The sequence below is a fragment of the Prionailurus viverrinus genome, chromosome C1 (assembly GCF_022837055.1).
Source record: "Prionailurus viverrinus isolate Anna chromosome C1, UM_Priviv_1.0, whole genome shotgun sequence".
Classification (NCBI taxonomy): Eukaryota; Metazoa; Chordata; class Mammalia; order Carnivora; family Felidae; genus Prionailurus; species Prionailurus viverrinus.
In genome coordinates, this window is record NC_062568.1 from 69,043,266 (window position 1) to 69,062,501 (window position 19,236).

Genomic DNA, 19,236 nt, shown 5'->3' on the forward strand with positions numbered 1-19,236 from the left:
CACATATCATATCATATCATATTAAAAGGTGCTGAGGATTAGGATGAGGACATTTTGGGGGAGGTCGTTGTTCTGTCTACCACAGCATTGTGTATTCAGGGATCTTCAAATGATTTGAGAATGCTGAAGTGTAGTGTGCATATAGGGTAATGGGTAAGGAAGAGGCTAATAGAGAAGAGCTAGATTTAAAAGGTCATTGTCAGCTATACAGAATTTGAACCTTGTCTGGAAAGCCAAAAGAAGACATTTGGTAGATCAGAAATATTGGGGGTTTTGAGGCATCACACATTCAGGCACTTGTGTGATGGTAGCTAGGGCCAGGAGAATGGATAAAATGCTACCGCAAAAATTGACACGAGATTTGGAGGTGGTGAATTATATGATACTCCTCTATTGACAGAAAAGTTAAGGGTAAAAGGCATGGGGGGAAGAAGATAAGCTTCTAACTTCAAGTCCAGATATATAGGGTGAGGAACTGGATCCCCAAATTGTAGCAGAAGAAGGTTGACAAAGTCTCCAGTTTAAGCATGTCCAAAGTGGCAAGTCAAGAAGGGCAAGTGGTGAATCTTTTCACAACAGAGGATCACTTTTAATACTCTTCTTTGATGGGTTGCACATTTATGGAAAAAATTGGGGACAAAATAGTGTTTCTTCACAAATAATGTAGGGATACCTGGGTGGCTCAGTCGGTTGGACGTCTGACTCTTGATTTCAGCTCAGGTCATGATCCCAGGGTCTTAGGATCAAGCCCCACATTGGGCTCTGTGTTGAGCATGAAGCCTGTTTAGATTTTCTCTCTCTCCCTCCCTCTGCCCCTCTCCCCTGCTCATGGCATGTGCACTCTCTTTCTCTCTAAAATAAACAAACAAATAAATAAATGTGAATAAATAAATAATTACCTAATTTCCCCAAAGCTTGAAACTGTTGTTATGGCTTCAGGTCAGAATTTCTGAGGCTATAAATGTGAGCTTTGTGAATTTATCTATTCCCTTATTTCCTCAATGTCTGGAAATTTTCCTCATCCCCCACCCTTTGTTTTTACTATGTACTGTTTTAAACTAGGTACATATGCAATTTCTCCTGTGCTTTTGAAATGATTAAAACAGCTTTGCGGATGTAGCAGGAATAAAAGCGTGAGAGGCTCCCCTGAAGTTACTTCCACTCTCTGTGGAACTCTAAAGTCCTTCAGAAACTTCTAGGTTCCTTGCTTCAATTAATTGTGTTCTTTCTACTTTACTCTGCTCCCCAGTCTTTTATTGAAAAGCATATGGGATAGATTTTTATTTTAATCATTTTCATTACTGAGGTTGATTTAGACTCTCCTCTTTGAGATATTATAGACATAAAAATAGGAATAAACAGAAAGGTTGGTTGTATGTAGAATTTGCTTCAGAAGCAAATTTATATGAATTGTGAAAAAGGCAGATATTTTGTAGATTTCCTTTGTCTGATTATGGATTTTTTTTTGTAGTAAAAGGGTAAAATATTTAAAAAAAATTTTTTTCTTAACATTTATTTATTTTTGAGACAGAGAGAGACAGAGCATGGATAGGGGAGAACTATATATGTATCATGATTGCATTTGGTTTTTTTTAATGTTTATTTATTTTTGAGAAAGTGAGAGACAGCAGGGGGGTGGGGGGAGAGAGAGAGAGAAAGAAAGAGAGAATCCAAAGCAGGCTCCAGGCTCTTAGCTGTCAGCACGGAGTCTGATGTGGGCCTTTATCTCACGAACGTTCTGATCATGACCTGAGTCCAAATCAAGAGTTGGGCCCTTAACTGACTGAATCATCCAGATGCCCCAACCAGTACTTTAATAATTGAAAGAAGAGTTTAATATATTTATTCCTCATACAGCATTAAAAAATAACCTTGTGAGTATTTTAATGCTAACATTTTCAAGTTCTATAAAATTCTACAAATGTATTTACCATATCCTATTTTTTAATAGATAGACTAGTGAGAAATAAGTCAATTCAGTATTAGTATGGAAAATTATACTCATATATACAAGTTCATATCTTAAAGGATTCTTGATGTCATAAAATCCAGTTTCTTTTTTGACTGGTAAAATATAGAAATTGTGGTATCTTTTCCCCTAATATACAGTGAAATAACTATTGCCCCTGCTCAGTATTTTTTAAAATGTATATTTCTTCTTCCTGTAAAAAATATTTTCTAGATTCTGCTCAAACAAAAAGAGGAAACCAAAATCAACTATAATCCTGCTATCCCCAAATTGCCACTATTAAATATTTGGTACACAGAATTAGAATTATTTTTCTCTATTTAAATTTTATTTCCTTTAATAAGCCTTTGTGGGTGTTTTTAGGGTATGAGTGCTACACACTTCTTGTACAGTTTCCTCCTAGGGATTTTGTTGTTATTTGTTTAGTTGTAGTTGCTCTTTTGAGTCTGAGCTTTTCCATTATGTTTGAATTGAATATGAGATATTTATTATGTAACTGAACACTTTATTTAAATATTTTTATTAACCTTCATAGATTCGCTCTTGGTTCCATTAGTTTTTCCAGGACAATATTTTTATTTGATGCTAACTACAATATAAAATGTTTCATAATGGAAGTAATATGCACCATTCTGCTTAGAATTTAAAAGGGAATTCTGCATGCTAGAAAAATATTGCTTAAACTTAGGCCAAAGTATTTGAATTAACGTTTGAAATGTCATGAGATCTTTCATATGAAAAAGGTTATAATTTGATGCTACATCCAAGATATTTTTCCACATTGGTGTTGTCCTCACACTGTTTGGCCTGGCAGAAGCCCTATCAATTTTGAAAACTTACCCTCTCAGGATGATTGGCTAATCTACATATCTATACAGTTAGACAGTTTAGAGTTCACAAATTATCCATGCATTGTACAATTTTAAGCCTAAGTACAACTGACATTTTCTTCCTTAGTGTATTGAAAGAGATTTTCTCAGCAAAGAGAGGAATACAAATTTTCACACTGTAAAAAGATTACCTTGTTATATAAATGATCTCTTTGCTATTTTTTTCTCATCTCTAGAGAAGCTTACCTACCCCATAGAGACTAGTTGAGGTCATGGATTTTTTTTTTTTTTTTGAGTTCAGATTCTCTATCAAGTCAGTAAAAATTAACTTTATATTAAAATCTTGATTCAATCCTGTAGCTACTGCAAAGCTATCATTACATTATATATCAAAACGTTCTTCCTACACTCTAAGAATCTTCTCATAGAAACATATTACTGGAAAATATTTTCAGTAATTGAATAGCTGTAAAATGTTTAACATTTTGATAATACTCATGAGCAATTTCTAAAATGTCACGTAATGTGAACATGAAATAATTTCTAAAACTGAAAGCTTTAAAATTATTTAACATGGAAAATTCTGTTCGAGTGGCCATTACTCAGCCAAAAGCATCTTAATGGCCAGCTGAAGTAGCCACTTTGAATTTCACTAGTAAGCATAAAGTCGAAATGGCCTAGATGACATATGCTTGTTTGGGAATCAGAGGCTGCTTGTTTTAGTACAGCTTCATAATCCCTTATCTGAAGTCTGTGGTGCCAGATGTAGTGTCAATTTTTCAGATTTTTAGAGCTGTGATATAGAGCATCTGCCCTATATTCCTTAAGACCGATGGTATCTGGGTAGCACCCCATACATAAACATATTGACACTTTTGCACAAATGCATGAATGTCCACATTAAATAGAATAAACTTCAGTCTGGGTCAAATTTGCCGCCAAATGATTTCAGCTCAGATTGGATTTGGCCACAATAGTGATTATGAAATAAACCTTCATTTTCAGAGATTTTTGTGTTATGAGTATGATTTAGGACTTGAAGTTCTCTGTGATTTTGGTCATTTTTCTGGGCTGCCAACCATCTCATGCTAAAATGAGAAGTTGGATGAGCTAAATTTTATGCAAACCTAAACCTTTCAGATTCTGAATCTGAATGTTTATTTAATCCACTGATATAAAAAACACTATAACTAAATCAGTTTTATATTATCTCACTTTAATAATTATTTAGTTCAGAGGTCCTCAACATCCCTGAAAGGTAAGTAGTAAGTAACTATGATTTATATATAAATATTAAAGAATATAGGTCAAGAAGTGTTTTGGATTCATCTTCTGTACAGTTGCAACCAAACTAGATTTCAAGTTCATGAAGGCAGAGTAGTATTTTTTTTTTTTGCAATTTTGATTTCCAGAATGTATTCTTTAAAAAATTTTTTTTTAATGTTTATTTACTTTTGAGACAGAGGAAGACAGCATGAGTGGGGGAGGGGCAGAGAGAGAGAGGGAGACACAGAATCCGAAGCAGGCTCCAGGCTCTGAGCTGTTAGCACAGAGCCCAATGCGGGGCTCAAACCCACAAACTGTGAGATCATGACCTGAGCCGAAGTCGGACGCTTAGCCGACCAAGCCACCCAGGCGCCCCCAGAATACATTATAAGTTTCTTATGGTCATAATTAATATTTGAACCATGTAGAAATGGTGAGAAATGTTTGGACTTCATGACTTTTCTCTGAACATCAGGAGGAACAAATTAATCAATGTTAGATCAAAGTAACCTAAAGGGAGTCTGCAAAACCCCACTTTGATTCACAGCCTCGATCCTGCAATCTAAATCCCAAGACAAATGAGTCTGAGGGGGCTGGGCTCCCCACTGAGGAAAACCTAAAATGAATCAATTAAAGAATTGGCGAGGTCTCTCCAAGATGGGGATAGTCAGCTCAGACGGGTGGGATATCGAGATGAAGACCAGAGGTGAGATGCGGTAGGCAGAGCTCACAGACAGGTTGCTAAGTGCAGCATCCATTTGTTTTGGACACTCACTTTATTTGTGCAGTACCTTTGTTAAGAAAAAAGGAAAAAAAAGATGTACTTGATTATCTTTGGGCATGGAATGCTTTTTAGTTTTCCATGTTTTCTGCAGTCCCTATGATTTTCACTCCCTCATTGACCCGATGGCCTCTGAGGGCATGTAAATGTGCCATTTCTTCCTGTAGGCTATGCTATTAAGGCAGACTTATAAAAAATGAAAATTTTTGTTGGAAGAAAGAGGGTATAGTATGAACTAAGGAATTATTATCGCAGCCCTTCTGGGGGGCTAGAAGACATTGAGCTACTGCCAGCTACCTTTCATTGTTTTTCTCAAATGATATTTATTGAGCATTTACTACCTGTGCTAGATACCAGGAACTCAATCAGAAGTAAGATGCACACAGGCCACAAGTTTGTGGAGGAGGACAGATATTGAATCAGTAAACATGCAGATGTGAAGACTGATACAAATTATTATGGAAAGGAAGGAATGGGATGAGAGAGAAACAAGGCATCCTCCCTTAGACGGAGAAGTCTGGTTAGGTCTCTCTGAGGAAGAACAACATGTTGGTGTAGCTGAAGGCTGAGTAGGAACCAACCAGGTAAAAAGAGGGAAAAAAATGTCTGTAAGGTAGAGAGGACAGCAAGTGGGAAGACCTGGAGGCAAAATAAACGTGGTATGTTTGAGAAGTAGAAAGATCAGTGTGGTTGGAATGTGTGGATGAGGTGAGAATGGGGAGATGACCAAAGGCAAGGTCTTGGAGGGCCTTATAAGCCTCTTGAAGAAGTTTGGGCCCTCTTTTAAAAGAGTAAATGGGAAGCCATTGAAGGGACTCAGCAGGGTCAGACTAGAGTTTTTAAAGGGGTTGCTCAGGCTGCTGTTTGAAGAATGGACTATAAGGGTACAAAGTGGAACTGCTGCTGCCATCAGGAGGGTGGTGATGGTGGCTTGAGGCAGTACAGGTTGATAGATTGGATGTGCAATACCTTCCCCCCAAAAAGAAGAATCCTAACATAAGTTGTAGGTGTCAGTAGAAACCAGACTATAGAGAGGATTGTCAGTGTTACTGAGGGCTTGAAACAAGGATTCCTTGTAGAAGTTACACACTGGAGTTCATCCCTATATTCCAAAAGCTAGTGGGCAATCACCATGATTCTTGGGAACTTGGCAGTTTCCAAAAGTCATGTATGTGTACTACTTTCTCTTCCATTTAGCAAGGTTAGTTTTGCAAAAGCTACTAGATGTGAGTAGTTCAACCTAGTGGATATGGAACAAAATTTGTGAAAAATGGATACTGTTACTTAAGAACCACTTTACTAGTCTGTAGCCCCAGAGGTGCCCTAAAAAAGATGTCAGTTCAGTTCAGTGCTATTGCAGGTTGGGTTCTCAGGAAGGAGACACTGAGGCAGAGCTTAGGGTTCTGTGTATTCATTAGGCATCCAAACCTGTGAAAGGAAGAAGCAGCAGCAGGATTGGGCAGATGAAAAAGTCAGTTTCAATGTAGGTCCGATAAAGTCTGGGTCAACCCTGCCAGGAGCTCTGGATCAAATATTGCCCATCAGGTTGACCCACACTGGGCCCAAACTGGTGGGGCTTTATAGTTCTGCCTTGCTCAGTCATTGGGCATAGGCTGCCCCAGCAATGGTATACCTTTGGACGAGGTGGCTCTCTGAAACTGAGTCTAACCCTGAAGGAAGTGACAGCTGGGCATCAAGTGCTTTCTAGAAATAGACGGCACATCCTAGTGTCTGCTACAAATGCTGATTTGTTTAATGTTACTAGTGAGTCATTTGGCTAACTGCTTTATTCTTTAATTTATGTAGCTTCTTTTTCCTAGGAACTCAGGATAAAGCTTACACAATTTTTAAATCACAAAATATCAGTCACGAAGGCAATCCAAGAGAAAGGGATTAAAATGTTGGAGGTTCAAAGGAGAGATCAAGAACAGGAAAAGCACAGAGGGAAAAAACTAATGGAAGGAAGCTTCTCGAGGGTGTTGAAGTAAATTTTAGCTAAATACAAAGAGTTCTGGCACCCAGTCCTGGACCTTGTTTTAAAAACCAGTATGATTAACCCATCTTTAAAAACACTTGGAAAATAACACTGAAATTTAGCTGTCTTTTTTTGACAGATATGGAGGACATGAATAAAAGAGACCAGCCATTCATGATGATTGAGAAAAATGATAGCCCAGGTATTTTTTTCTACTTCCGTATCTGTTTTACGATTTATGGTGGATGATGCATGATGTAAAGTTGGAATGTTGATTTTCAAAATTTTAATGGAAAGCTCATTATTTGGTCATATTAAAGGTTTCTCCAGTTCCTTGCAATGCATGCTTTAATCTTTTCCAATAGTGATCAGGGTAACCGTACTTTCTTTTACTGTGCTTGTCCTTAAATCACTTGAAGCCTACTTAAAGTCATGATTAAAGTAGTAATCTCAATTACTTTACATTACACAGTTTACTTATTCATATAATTGAGGCAAAAGTGCATTTTTTTTGTTTGGATTACTCAGATTATTATACTTTATGCTACTTGGCCTATGAATACCTCCTACCTATGTTTTACTTTATCAAAACAGTTAATATCATACTAAACTAGGACACTTTATGTATTTGGGTGGAGATTGGCTGCTTGGTCATTTTATATCCTTTTATTCCTATTTGGCCCATTAAAATTTTAGGTTTTGTTTTCAAATTTTTTCAAATTTAATTGAAATTATTTCAATTTTTCTGTTAGAAATGCAGCTATGACTTAAAAAAATCTACTTAATTTCATTCATAAGATGAAACTTAAATATTCACCATTGATGCCTAAAACTTTTTCATTTTTTTTAATGTTTATTTATTTTTGAGAGAGACGGAGACAGAGTGTGAGTGGGTTAGGGGCAGAGAGAAAGGGAGACACAGAATCCAAAGCAGGCTCCAGGATCTGAGCTGTCAGCATAGAGCCTGACGCAGGGCTTGAACTCATGAACCGTGAGATCATGACCTGAGCCAAAATCAGACAGATGCTTAACCTACTGAGCCACCCAGGTGCCCTGACGCCTAAAACTTTTTAAATAAAAAGAATGGTCATACTTTGTATCTTGGCATTATAATTTTCTAAAATTCTCAATATATTTACTTAAATGGAAATATTCCCTTTATGTTCTTTTAAAAGTAATTTTATGCAAGAAATATACTGGTGATATTTTTAAATTTTCTAGAGATAGAGGTTCAAGTGTAATATAAGTGTTGTAATATTATTCTTGTTTTTGCTTAAAAATAATTAAAAATAAGACCAACATGTTACCATAACTATATTTAGACCTCCAATAATATGATACTATTTCTTTGTCATTTTCTTTTTTTGATGAAAAACAGACAATCTGATGTTCCATTTGAAAAATGGAATGAGAAGTACCAAGTATAAACGAGTAGACTATCAACAATTGCATGCATTGACTGAAGCAAAAAAATTAGCTTCTGCCTCTACAGAGCTAAAGGTTAGTTAGAAGTTATGCATGTGTGTATGTGTGTTTTCTAGTTTTGGAAAATTGAATTTCCAGGAAGTAAAGTCATATTTATAATGTAAATGTGAAAATAAATAACATTCTGAATAGTTTTTAGAATCTTCCAACTATTACTAGTAGTGAATAGCAACTATCATTTATTGAATGCTCTTGGACAATGTGGTATATAGCTTACATGCATTCCTCATGTAATGTTCATAACAACCCTGAGATATGAATTCAACTTTACTTTTATTTGTTTATTTATTTATAAAAAATTTATTTATTTATTTTTAAAAAGTTTATTTATTTTGAGAGAGAGAGAGAGAGCATGCATGTGCACATGGGAGAGGGGCAGAGACAGAGAGGGAGAGAGAGAATCCCAAGCGGACTCCCAGCTATGAGCCCAATGCAGAGCTCGATCTAACAGACCATGAGATCATGACCTGAGCTGAAATCAAGAGTTGGTTTCTTAACCCACTCAGCTACCCAGCTGCCCCTCTACTTTTAGCTTTCAACAATTTCTAACTTGCTCTGAACAATAAAAATTGCAAATAAGGGACAGCCATGGATTATCATTTAGGGCTCTTTCTGCAACATCATACAAATATGCCCTCAGGTGCCTCTCTTTCCTACAATTTCCTTTTATGCCCTGATCTCAGGAAAGGTGAACCTGGACTAGATTTGAAAGGGGTTTAGGTGCAAGTGATTGTGCACAGTATTTTAGGACCATGTATGGTTTAGGATTACTCATGCAGTATATTTCCCTCTTGTGCAAATAATAAAGTACATTATAAACAACACTTTCATTGCTTGGTTGCATTTTTAATTATTTTTTAAAAATCTGATTTGGCAAAGTAACATATTAAGTAATTTACAAGTTTTTTATTTTATTTTATTTTTTTTTATGAAATTTATTGACAAATTGGTTTCCATAGAACACCCAGTGCTCATCCCAAAAGGTGCCCTCCTCAATACCCATCACCCACCCTCTCCTTCCTCCCACCCCCCATCAACCCTCAGTTTGTTCTCAGTTTTTCACAGTCTCTTATGCTTTGGCTCTCTCCCATTCTAACCTCTCTTTTTTTTTTTTCCTTCCCTTCCCCCATGGGTTCCTGTTAAGTTTCTCAGGATCCACATAAGAGTGAAACCATATGGTATCTGTCTTTCTCTGTATGGCTTATTTCACTTAGCATCACACTCTCCAGTTCCATCCACGTTGCTACAAAAGGCCATATTTCATTTTTTCTCATTGCCACGTAATATTCCATTGTGTATATAAACCACAATTTCTTTATCCATTCATCAGTTGATGGACATTTAGGCTCTTTCCATAATTTGGCTATTGTTGAGAGTGCTGCTATGAACATTGGGGTACAAGTGGCCCTATGCATCAGTACTCCTGTATCCCTTGGATAAATTCCTAGCAGTGCTATTGCTGGGTCATAGGGTAGGTCTATTTTTAATTTTCTGAGGAACCTCCACACTGCTTTCCAGAGCGGCTGCACCAATTTGCATTCCCACCAACAGTGCAAGAGGGTTCCCGTTTCTCCACATCCTCTCCAGCATCTATAGGCTCCTGATTTGTTCATTTTGGCCACTCTGACTGGCGTGAGGTGATACCTGAGTGTGGTTTTGATTTGTATTTCCCTGATAAGGAGCGACGCTGAACATCTTTTCATGTGCCTGTTGGCCATCCGGATGTCTTCTTTAGAGAAGTGTCTATTCATGTTTTCTGCCCATTTCTTCACTGGGTTATTTGTTTTTCGGGTGTGGAGTTTGGTGAGCTCTTTATAGATTTTGGATACTAGCCCTTTGTCCGATATGTCATTTGCGAATATCTTTTCCCATTCCGTTGGTTGCCTTTTAGTTTTGTTGGTTGTTTCCTTTGCTGTGCAGAAGCTTTTTATCTTCATAAGGTCCCAGTAATTCACTTTTGCTTTTAATTCCCTTGCCTTTGGGGATGTGTCGAGTAAGAGATTGCTACGGCTGAGGTCAGAGAGGTCTTTTCCTGCTTTCTCCTCTAAGGTTTTGATGGTTTCCTGTCTCACATTTAGGTCCTTTATCCATCTTGAGTTTATTTTTGTGAATGGTGTGAGAAAGTGGTCTAGTTTCAACCTTCTGCATGTTGCTGTCCAGTTCTCCCAGCACCATTTGTTAAAGAGGCTGTCTTTTTTCCATTGGATGTTCTTTCCTGCTTTGTCAAAGATGAGTTGGCCATACGTTTGTGGGTCTAGTTCTGGGGTTTCTATTCTATTCCCTTGGTCTATGTGTCTGTTTTTGTGCCAATACCATGCTGTCTTGATGATGACAGCTTTGTAGTAGAGGCTAAAGTCTGGGATTGTGATGCCCCCTGCTTTGGTCTTCTTCTTCAAAATTCCTTTGGCTATTCGGGGCCTTTTGTGGTTCCATACGAATTTTAGGATTGCTTGTTCTACTTTCGAGAAGAATGCTGGTGCCATTTTGATTGGGATTGCATTGAATGTGTAGATAGCTTTGGGTAGTACTGACATTTTGACAATATTTATTTTTCCAATCCATGAGCAGGGAATGTCTTTCCATTTCTTTAAATCTTCTTCAATTTCCTTCATAAGCTTTCTGTAGTTTTCAGCATACAGATCTTTTACATCTTTGGTTAGATTTATTCCTAGGTATTTTATGCTTCTTGGTGCAATTGTGAATGGGATCAGTTTCTTTATTTGTCTTTCTGTTGCTTCATTGTTAGTGTATAAGAATGCAACTGATTTCTGTACATTGATTTTGTATCCTGCAACTTTGCTGAATTCATGGATCAGTTCTAGCAGACTTTTGGTGGAGTCTATCGGATTTTCCATGTATAATATCATGTCATCTGCAAAAAGCGAAAGCTTGACTTCATCTTTGCCAATTTTGATGCCTTTGATTTCCTTTTGTTGTCTGATTGCTGATGCTAGAACTTCCAGCACTATGTTAAACAGCAGCGGTGAGAGTGGGCATCCTTGTCGTGTTCCTGATCTCAGGGAAAAAGTTCTCAGTTTTTCCCCATTGAGGATGATGTTAGCTGTGGGCTTTTCATAAATGGCTTTTATGATCTTTAAGTATGTTCCTTCTATCCCGAATTTCTCAAGGGTTTTTATTAAGAAAGGGTGCTGGATTTTGTCGAAGGCCTTTTCTGCATCGATTGACAGGATCATATGGTTCTTCTCTTTTTTTTTGTTAATGTGATGTATCACGTTGATTGATTTGCGAATGTTGAACCAGCCCTGCATCCCAGGAATGAATCCCACTTGATCATGGTGAATAATTCTTTTTATATGCCGTTGAATTCGATTTGCTAGTATCTTATTGAGAATTTTTGCATCCATATTCATCAGGGATATTGGCTTGTAGTTCTCTTTTTTTACTGGGTCTCTGTCTGGTTTAGGAATCAAAGTAATACTGGCTTCATAGAATGAGTCTGGAAGTTTTCCTTCCCTTTCTATTTCTTGGAATAGCTTGAGAAGGATAGGTATTATCTCTGCTTTAAATGTCTGGTAGAACTCCCCTGGGAAGCCATCTGGTCCTGGACTCTTATTTGTTGGGAGATTTTTGATAACCGATTCAATTTCTTCACTGGTTATGGGTCTGTTCAAGCTTTCTATTTCCTCCTGATTGAGTTTTGGAAGCGTGTGGGTGTTCAGGAATTTGTCCATTTCTTCCAGGTTGTCCAATTTGTTGGCATATAATTTTTCATAGTATTCCCTGATAATTGTTTGTATTTCTGAGGGATTGGTTGTAATAATTCCATTTTCATTCATGATTTTATCTATTTGGGTCATCTCCCTTTTCTTTTTGAGAAGCCTGGCTAGAGGTTTATCGATTTTGTTTATTTTTTCAAAAAACCAACTCTTGGTTTCGTTGATCTGCTCTACAGTTTTTTTAGTTTCTATATTGTTTATTTCTGCTCTGATCTTTATTATTTCTCTTCTTCTGCTGGGTTTAGGCTGCCTTTGCTGTTCTGCTTCTAGTTCCTTTAGGTGTGCTGTTAGATTTTGTATTTGGGATTTTTCTTGTTTCTTGAGATAGGCCTGGATTGCAATGTATTTTCCTCTCAGGACTGCCTTTGCTGCGTCCCAAAGCATTTGGATTGTTGTATTTTCATTTTCGTTTGTTTCCATATATTTTTTAATTTCTTCTCTAATTGCCTGGTTGACCCACTCATTCGTTAGTAGGGTGTTCTTTAACCTCCATGCTTTTGGAGGTTTTCCAGACTTTTTTCTGTGGTTGATTTCAAGCTTCATAGCATTGTGGTCTGAAAGTAAGCATGGTATAATTTCAATTCTTGTAAACTTATGAAGGGCTGTTTTGTGACCCAGTATATGATCTATCTTGGAGAATGTTCCATGTGCACTCGAGAAGAAAGTATATTCTGTTGCTTTGGGATGCAGAGTTCTAAATATATCTGTCAAGTCCATCTGATCCAATGTCTCATTCAGGGCCCTTGTTTCTTTATTGACCGTGTGTCTAGATGATCTATCCATTTCTGTAAGTGGGGTGTTAAAGTCCCCTGCAATTATCACATTCTTATCAATAAGGTTGCTTATGTTTATGAGTAATTGTTTTATATATTTGGGGGCTCCGGTATTCGGCGCATAGACATTTATAATTGTTAGCTCTTCCTGATGGATAGACCCTGTAACTATTATATAATGTCCTTCTTCGTCTCTTGTTACAGCCTTTAATTTAAAGTCTAGTTTGTCTGATATAAGTATGGCTACTCCAGCTTTCTTTTGGCTTTCAGTCGCATGATAAATAGTTCTCCATCCCCTCACTCTCAATCTAAAGGTGTCCTCAGGTCTAAAATGAGTCTCTTGTAGAGAGCAAATAGATGGGTCTTGTTTTTTTATCCATTCTGATACCCTATGTCTTTTGGTTGGCGCATTTAATCCATTTACATTCAGTGTTATTATAGAAAGATACGGGTTTAGTGTCATTGTGATGTCTGTATGTTTTATGCTTGTAGTGATGTCTCTGGGACTTTGTCTCACAGGGTCCCCCTTAGGATCTCTTGTAGGGCTGGTTTAGTGGTGACAAATTCCTTCAGTTTTTGTTTGTTTGGGAAGACCTTTATCTCTCCTTCTATTCTAAATGACAGACTTGCTGGATAAAGGATTCTCGGCTGCATATTTTTTCTGTCTAGCACCCTGAAAATCTCGTGCCAATTCTTTCTGGCCTGCCAAGTTTCAAAAGAGAGATCAGTCACGAATCTTATAGGTCTCCCTTTATATGTGAGGGCACGTTTACCCCTTGCTGCTTTCAGAATTTTCTCTTTATCCTTGTATTTTGCCAGTTTCACTATGATATGTCGTGCAGAAGATCGATTCAAGTTACGTCTGAAGGGAGTTCTCTGTGCCTCTTGGATTTCAATGCCTTTTTCCTTCCCCAGTTCAGGGAAGTTCTCAGCTATGATTTCTTCAAGTACCCCTTCAGCACCTTTCCCTCTCTCTTCCTCCTCTGGGATACCAATTATGCGTATATTATTTCTTTTTAGTGTATCACTTAGTTCTCTAATTTTCCCCTCATACTCCTGGATTTTTTTCTCTCTCTTTTTCTCAGCTTCCTCTTTTTCCATAACTTTATCCTCTAGTTCACCTATTCTCTCCTCTGCCTCTTCAAGCCGAGCTGTGGTGGTTTCCATTTTGTTATGCATTTCGTTTAAAGCATTTTTCAGCTCCTCGTGACTGTTCCTTAGTCCCTTGATCTCTGTAGCAAGAGATTCTCTGCTGTCCTGTATACTGTTTTCAAGCCCAGCGATTAATTTTATGACTATTATTCTAAATTCACTTTCTGTTATATTATTTAAATCTTTTTTGATCAGCTCATTAGCTGTTGTTATTTCCTGGAGATTCTTCTGAGGGGAATTCTTCCACTTGGTCATTTTGGATAGTCCCTGGCGTGGTGAGGACCTGCAGGGCATTTCCCCTGTGCTGTGGTGTATACCTGGAGTTGCTGGGCGGGGCCGCAGTCAGACCTGATGTCTGCCCCCAGCCCACCGCTGGGGCCACAGTCAGACTGGTGTGTGCCTTCTCTACCCCTATCCTAGGGGCGGGATTCACTGTGGGGTGGTGTGGCTCATTTGGGCTACTTGCACCCTGCCAGGCTTGTGATGCTGGGGATCTGGCGTATTAGCTGGGGTGGGTAGGCAAGGTGCACGGGGGCAGGAGGGGCAGGCTTAGATCGCTTCTCCTTAGGTGATCCACTTCAGGAGGGGCCCTGTGGCAGCGGGAGGGAGTCAGATCCGCTGCCGGAGGTTTGGCTCCGCAGAAGCGCAGAGTTGGGTGTTTGTGTGGAGCGAGCAAGTTCCCTGGCAGGAACCGGTTCTCTTTGGGATTTTGGCTGGGGGATGGGCGGGGGAGATGGCGCTGGCGAGCGCCTTTGTTCCCCACCAAACTGAGCTCTGTTGTCAGGGGGCTCAGCAGCTCTCCCTCCCTTTGTCCTCCAGCCTTCCCGCTTTCTGAGCAGAGCTGTTAACTTATGACCTCCCAGACGCTAAGTCGCGCTTGTTGTGGGAACACAGTCCGTCAGGCGTCAGGCCCCTCCGCTTTTGCAAGCCAGTCTCGGGGGCTCTGCTTGGCCAGCGAGCCGCCCCTCCGCCCCGGCTCCCTCCCGCCAGTCCGTGGAGCGCGCACCGCCTCGCCGCCCTTCCTACCCTCTTCCGTGGGCCTCTCGTCTGCGTTTGGCTCCGGCGACTCCGTTCTGCTAATCCTCTGGCGGTTTTCTGGGTTATTTAGGCAGGTGTAGATGGAATCTAAGTGATCAGCAGGACGTGCGGTGAGCCCAGCGTCCTCCTAAGCCGCCATCTTGCAAAAAAAAAAAAATCAGTAATTTACAAGTTTTTATTTTCATTTAATATTTTTGTGTTTTATTAGTTTTCTATGGCTTTTTATGGTTAATACCTTTTTCTTTTTCTTTTTTTTTCAGTTTTTATTTAAATTTTAGTTAGTTAATGGTTAATACCTTTTTTTAAGATGTTTTTAAAATATTTTTATTATTTATTTTTGAGGGAGAGAGACAGAGACAGAGACAGAGCATGGGCGGGGGAGGGGCAGAGAGAGAGGGAGACTCAGAATCTAAAATAGGTTCCAGACTCTGAGCTGTCAGATTAGAGCCCAACATGGGGTCAAACCCACGAACCATGAGATCATGACTTGAGCTGAAGTTGGATGCTCAACGGACTGAGCCACCCAGGTGCCCAATATCTTTTGGGCAAATGTTATGATTCCAAAATACATTTCATACCTATTCTAAAGAAATTACCATATATCCATGAGCTATATCCCCTCAAGTAAGGGAACCTCTCAAATACGACATTATTTGTTCAGTTCAGATATAACTTTAAAATAATTTGATATTATTGATGTTATCAGGACAGTGAAAGAAATTTTATGGCAAAATCACTTATATAACTATCATCCTAATAAAACTATTTCATATTTCTGACTTATATTCTAATCCATTGTATTTATATCACATATACACTACATACATATATAGAGACATAAACATATACATACACTTTTTATTTTCTCCCATGATAAACATAAACATGAAATCCTGTATACTTTCCCCCTAACACTTTGCCACATCTTTATGATATTTAATTACTCCAGTAAATAAATATTTATTATGTGGCTCAATGATACAATAATGAGCAAAATACATCCCTACCCTCATGAAATGTACTGTGTGCAGGAGAGGAGGAGGAGGAAAGTCAGTGTTTATCAAATAATAAAAACATGCTGTCTGGTGTGTACTAATAGGACTTGATCCTAGTTGAGTGGGAAGGCTTTTTTTGAGGCAATGACATTAGAAATGGGATTTCAAGGTCAATAAAAATGAAGCAAAAACAAGAGTGATGAGTACTTCAAATAGAAAAAGATGCATGCCTTATCCTGATTTTTGGATATTGGGATTGTATCCAGTTTTATGATATTGGAAATCATGCTTTGGTAATTACATATCTTCATGCAGAGACACCTTTCACATTTTAGAATCCTCTACCCCCATAGGATAAATTCCCATGATTGGCATGTTTGGGCTAAAAACTATGAATTTTATTTTTAAAAAAGTTCTTTCCCAAGGTATTGTTCTAATAAAGATACCACCACAGACACTTCTCTACACTCTTATCAGTACTGGAATATGTACATATATATTCATATAGATACACATACATTTTAAATATTATCTATGTATCTATTTGTCCACCAATCCATGCTTCTATGCATCCATCCATCCATCATTTACCAATTTTTTTTTTTTCTGGCTGAATGTGGAATGGTTGAATGTCAAAATCAGCGTTTGTTCAAAGTGAATTTCTCTTTGATGATAGAATCACTATCAAAGAATAAACATATTTTAAAATTTTAATTTTTAATGTTGTTTTCAAGTTTTGATATTAAGTTCAAGGGCAGTAATTTCTCAGCCCTGTCAGCTGCTAGATTGCTTCTCTGGTTACTGTGCTACATATTTGTGAGATTAAACAAATGATCACTTTCAACTGACATTTTAAATAACATCAATAACCTTGTTGTTTGTAGAATGTAATTCAGGAAGAAGCTTTTTAGTTACATATTTTCTAGGAATAACTGTACCTGGGATTTATTACTTGGCAAATCTCAAAAAATCCCTTGTCTTCAACTACTGAAAGTGGTTCACAATGTGTAGCAATCATTTTGATAAGCTTTTTGCTTCAATTTTTAGTTTCCATAGATTCATAATGATAAGGAATTGTCCTGTTAAGGCATTTTTATAATATCTGTTGTTTTGAATTCCAGTTAGTGAGAACAAAATGTGTCCTAGATACCTCATCATTTTCGAATACTTTCTTCTTTCCTTTTACGGTTTTTATTTTTTAGTATAGCTGGATTAAGAAAGATGTATTGGGAATGTTGTTTTACATGATTTTTGGTCTTACCTCTTCATTTAATTTAGAAGATAGTAAGTTGACATTTTGCTTTTAATGGACTCTTCTAAAATGTGAACAATTTCCAAATAGGACTTTTCTTTAAAAGACTCGTGGCTTAAATGGAATTAGATAACTGGAAATGAAAAATAATTCTTAAAGTTTATTTTGTTTAATGTTTTGAATGCTAAGATATATACCAATCAGTCTACACCAACTAGGATTGTGATAATAATGTCATCTCTATTATTCTTTCTTGTATTGGTATTTACATTTTTGTAAAATATGCATTGGCTCAAGAAGAATACTTCTTCCTAATGTTACATAGTTAACACATTCTCTCAATATTTGTATTAAATATCAGTTTATTTCCTACTTCTTTTACTAATTAAATGTGTTTTTTCCTTGCACATGAGATTAGCAGCTTTAACAATCATTGTTAATTATTACAGCACTATACTCTGGCAATATTAAATGTAAACATACTTAAATTGAATGATAAGAATGTTAACATTCAGAGCACATAAGGAGGTTTTTGCTTCAAGTTATATCTAGAATACTTAGTTATATTTGAAAATAACAATTTCTTTTTTTAAATTTTTTAATGTTTATTTTTGAGAGAGAGAGAGAGAGAGAGAGAGAGAGAGAGAGCAGGAGCAGGGGAGGGGTAGAGAGAGAGGGAGACACAGAATCTGAAGCAGGCTCCCGGCTCTGAGCTGTCAGCACAGAGCCCAATGCAGGGCTCAAATTCATGAACCACGGATGCTTAACTGACTGAGCCACCCAGGCACCCCAACAATAATTTCTTGTAATAATTATTGTTAATTAACAGTAAATTCAGAAGACCTGCCTGGTTTCTGTTACTGGTATTATACTGATCAGATGTGATAGTCCCTATAAAATCCCTGCCCTTGATCATGCACAAATTTTGGGCTGCCAGATAAGACACTGATATGGACATTGAGTGATCTAGCTTTCACAGGCTGAGATTGAGTCTGAAGCCAAATAGTAGAGTTGGCCTGGAAACAGAGACCAATTTTAGGTACATTGTGTGTTAACTATTCATTTCTAGTTTAGGTAAGTATAAAAGGGATCTTTATTATTATTTTTATTTGAATTGCTTTGCTTAGCAAGAATGAATAATATTTCTTCTTGTTCAACTAAGTATCTATCTACTAAATTTTTAAAAGAACATTATGAGAAATTGTGATCATATGCAAAATTAGAGTGAATGATATCATTATCTCTATGTAATTTATCTAGCTTCAACTATAATCAACTCTTGCCTATTGTTTTCTCTATGCTCCCTACCATAACTTTCCCCTGTGCCAGGTTATTTTGAAACAAATCCCAGGCATCATAACATTTAACCACAATTATTTCAGTATGTATCTCTAAAAGATTAGGGCTACAAAACACCACCCCAAACCCTAAAATACCATTATCATTAAAATGTTAATAATTTCTTAATTTCAAATATCCGGTGTTAAATTTCCCTGATTGTCTTCAATTTTTTTCTTAAAGTTTGTTTAAATCAGCATCTAAGTAAGATCCATATATTATAATTGATTTTTATTTTTTAGATATCCTCCTCTATCCTCCTGTGTTTTTGTAATTTATTTTTTGAAGAAATTGTATTTCTTACAGTCTGGATTTTGCTGATTACATCCTGGTGGTGTCATTTAACATGTGTTTCTGTCTCTTGTATTTCCAGTAAATTGGTGGTTATATCTGGAAACTTGATCAGATTCAGGTTCAATTTATTTTGGCAGGAACACTTATTGATGGAGTTTTTGTGCTACATTCTTTTTCTATCACAAATAGTGCTTCAGTGAATAGTTTTGTTCATTTATCTTCTTACATAGTTTTACCAATATAGTTCTCAGATTGATTTCTATGAATAAGGTTAGGTCTAAGTCAAAGGGCAAATCCGTAAGAAATTTTGCCCCACCTCCAGATTCCCTTCTGCGGGGGGGCTGCATCATT

General features: G+C 37.4%; 1 protein-coding gene across 3 annotated transcripts in view; it reads left to right on the forward strand.

The window, feature by feature from the left end:
• The window catches only part of CCDC148 (coiled-coil domain containing 148), a 255,078-nt gene that overhangs the window by 60,932 nt on the left and 174,910 nt on the right, over positions 1-19,236 (forward strand). For all 3 annotated transcript variants that reach the window (XM_047871442.1, XM_047871444.1, XM_047871443.1), the window contains 2 exons: positions 6,961-7,023; positions 8,200-8,321. In XM_047871442.1, the coding sequence (XP_047727398.1) occupies positions 6,963-7,023; positions 8,200-8,321 (183 nt within the window). In that variant the 5' untranslated portion in view covers positions 6,961-6,962. The remainder of the gene's footprint in view (positions 1-6,960; positions 7,024-8,199; positions 8,322-19,236) is intronic.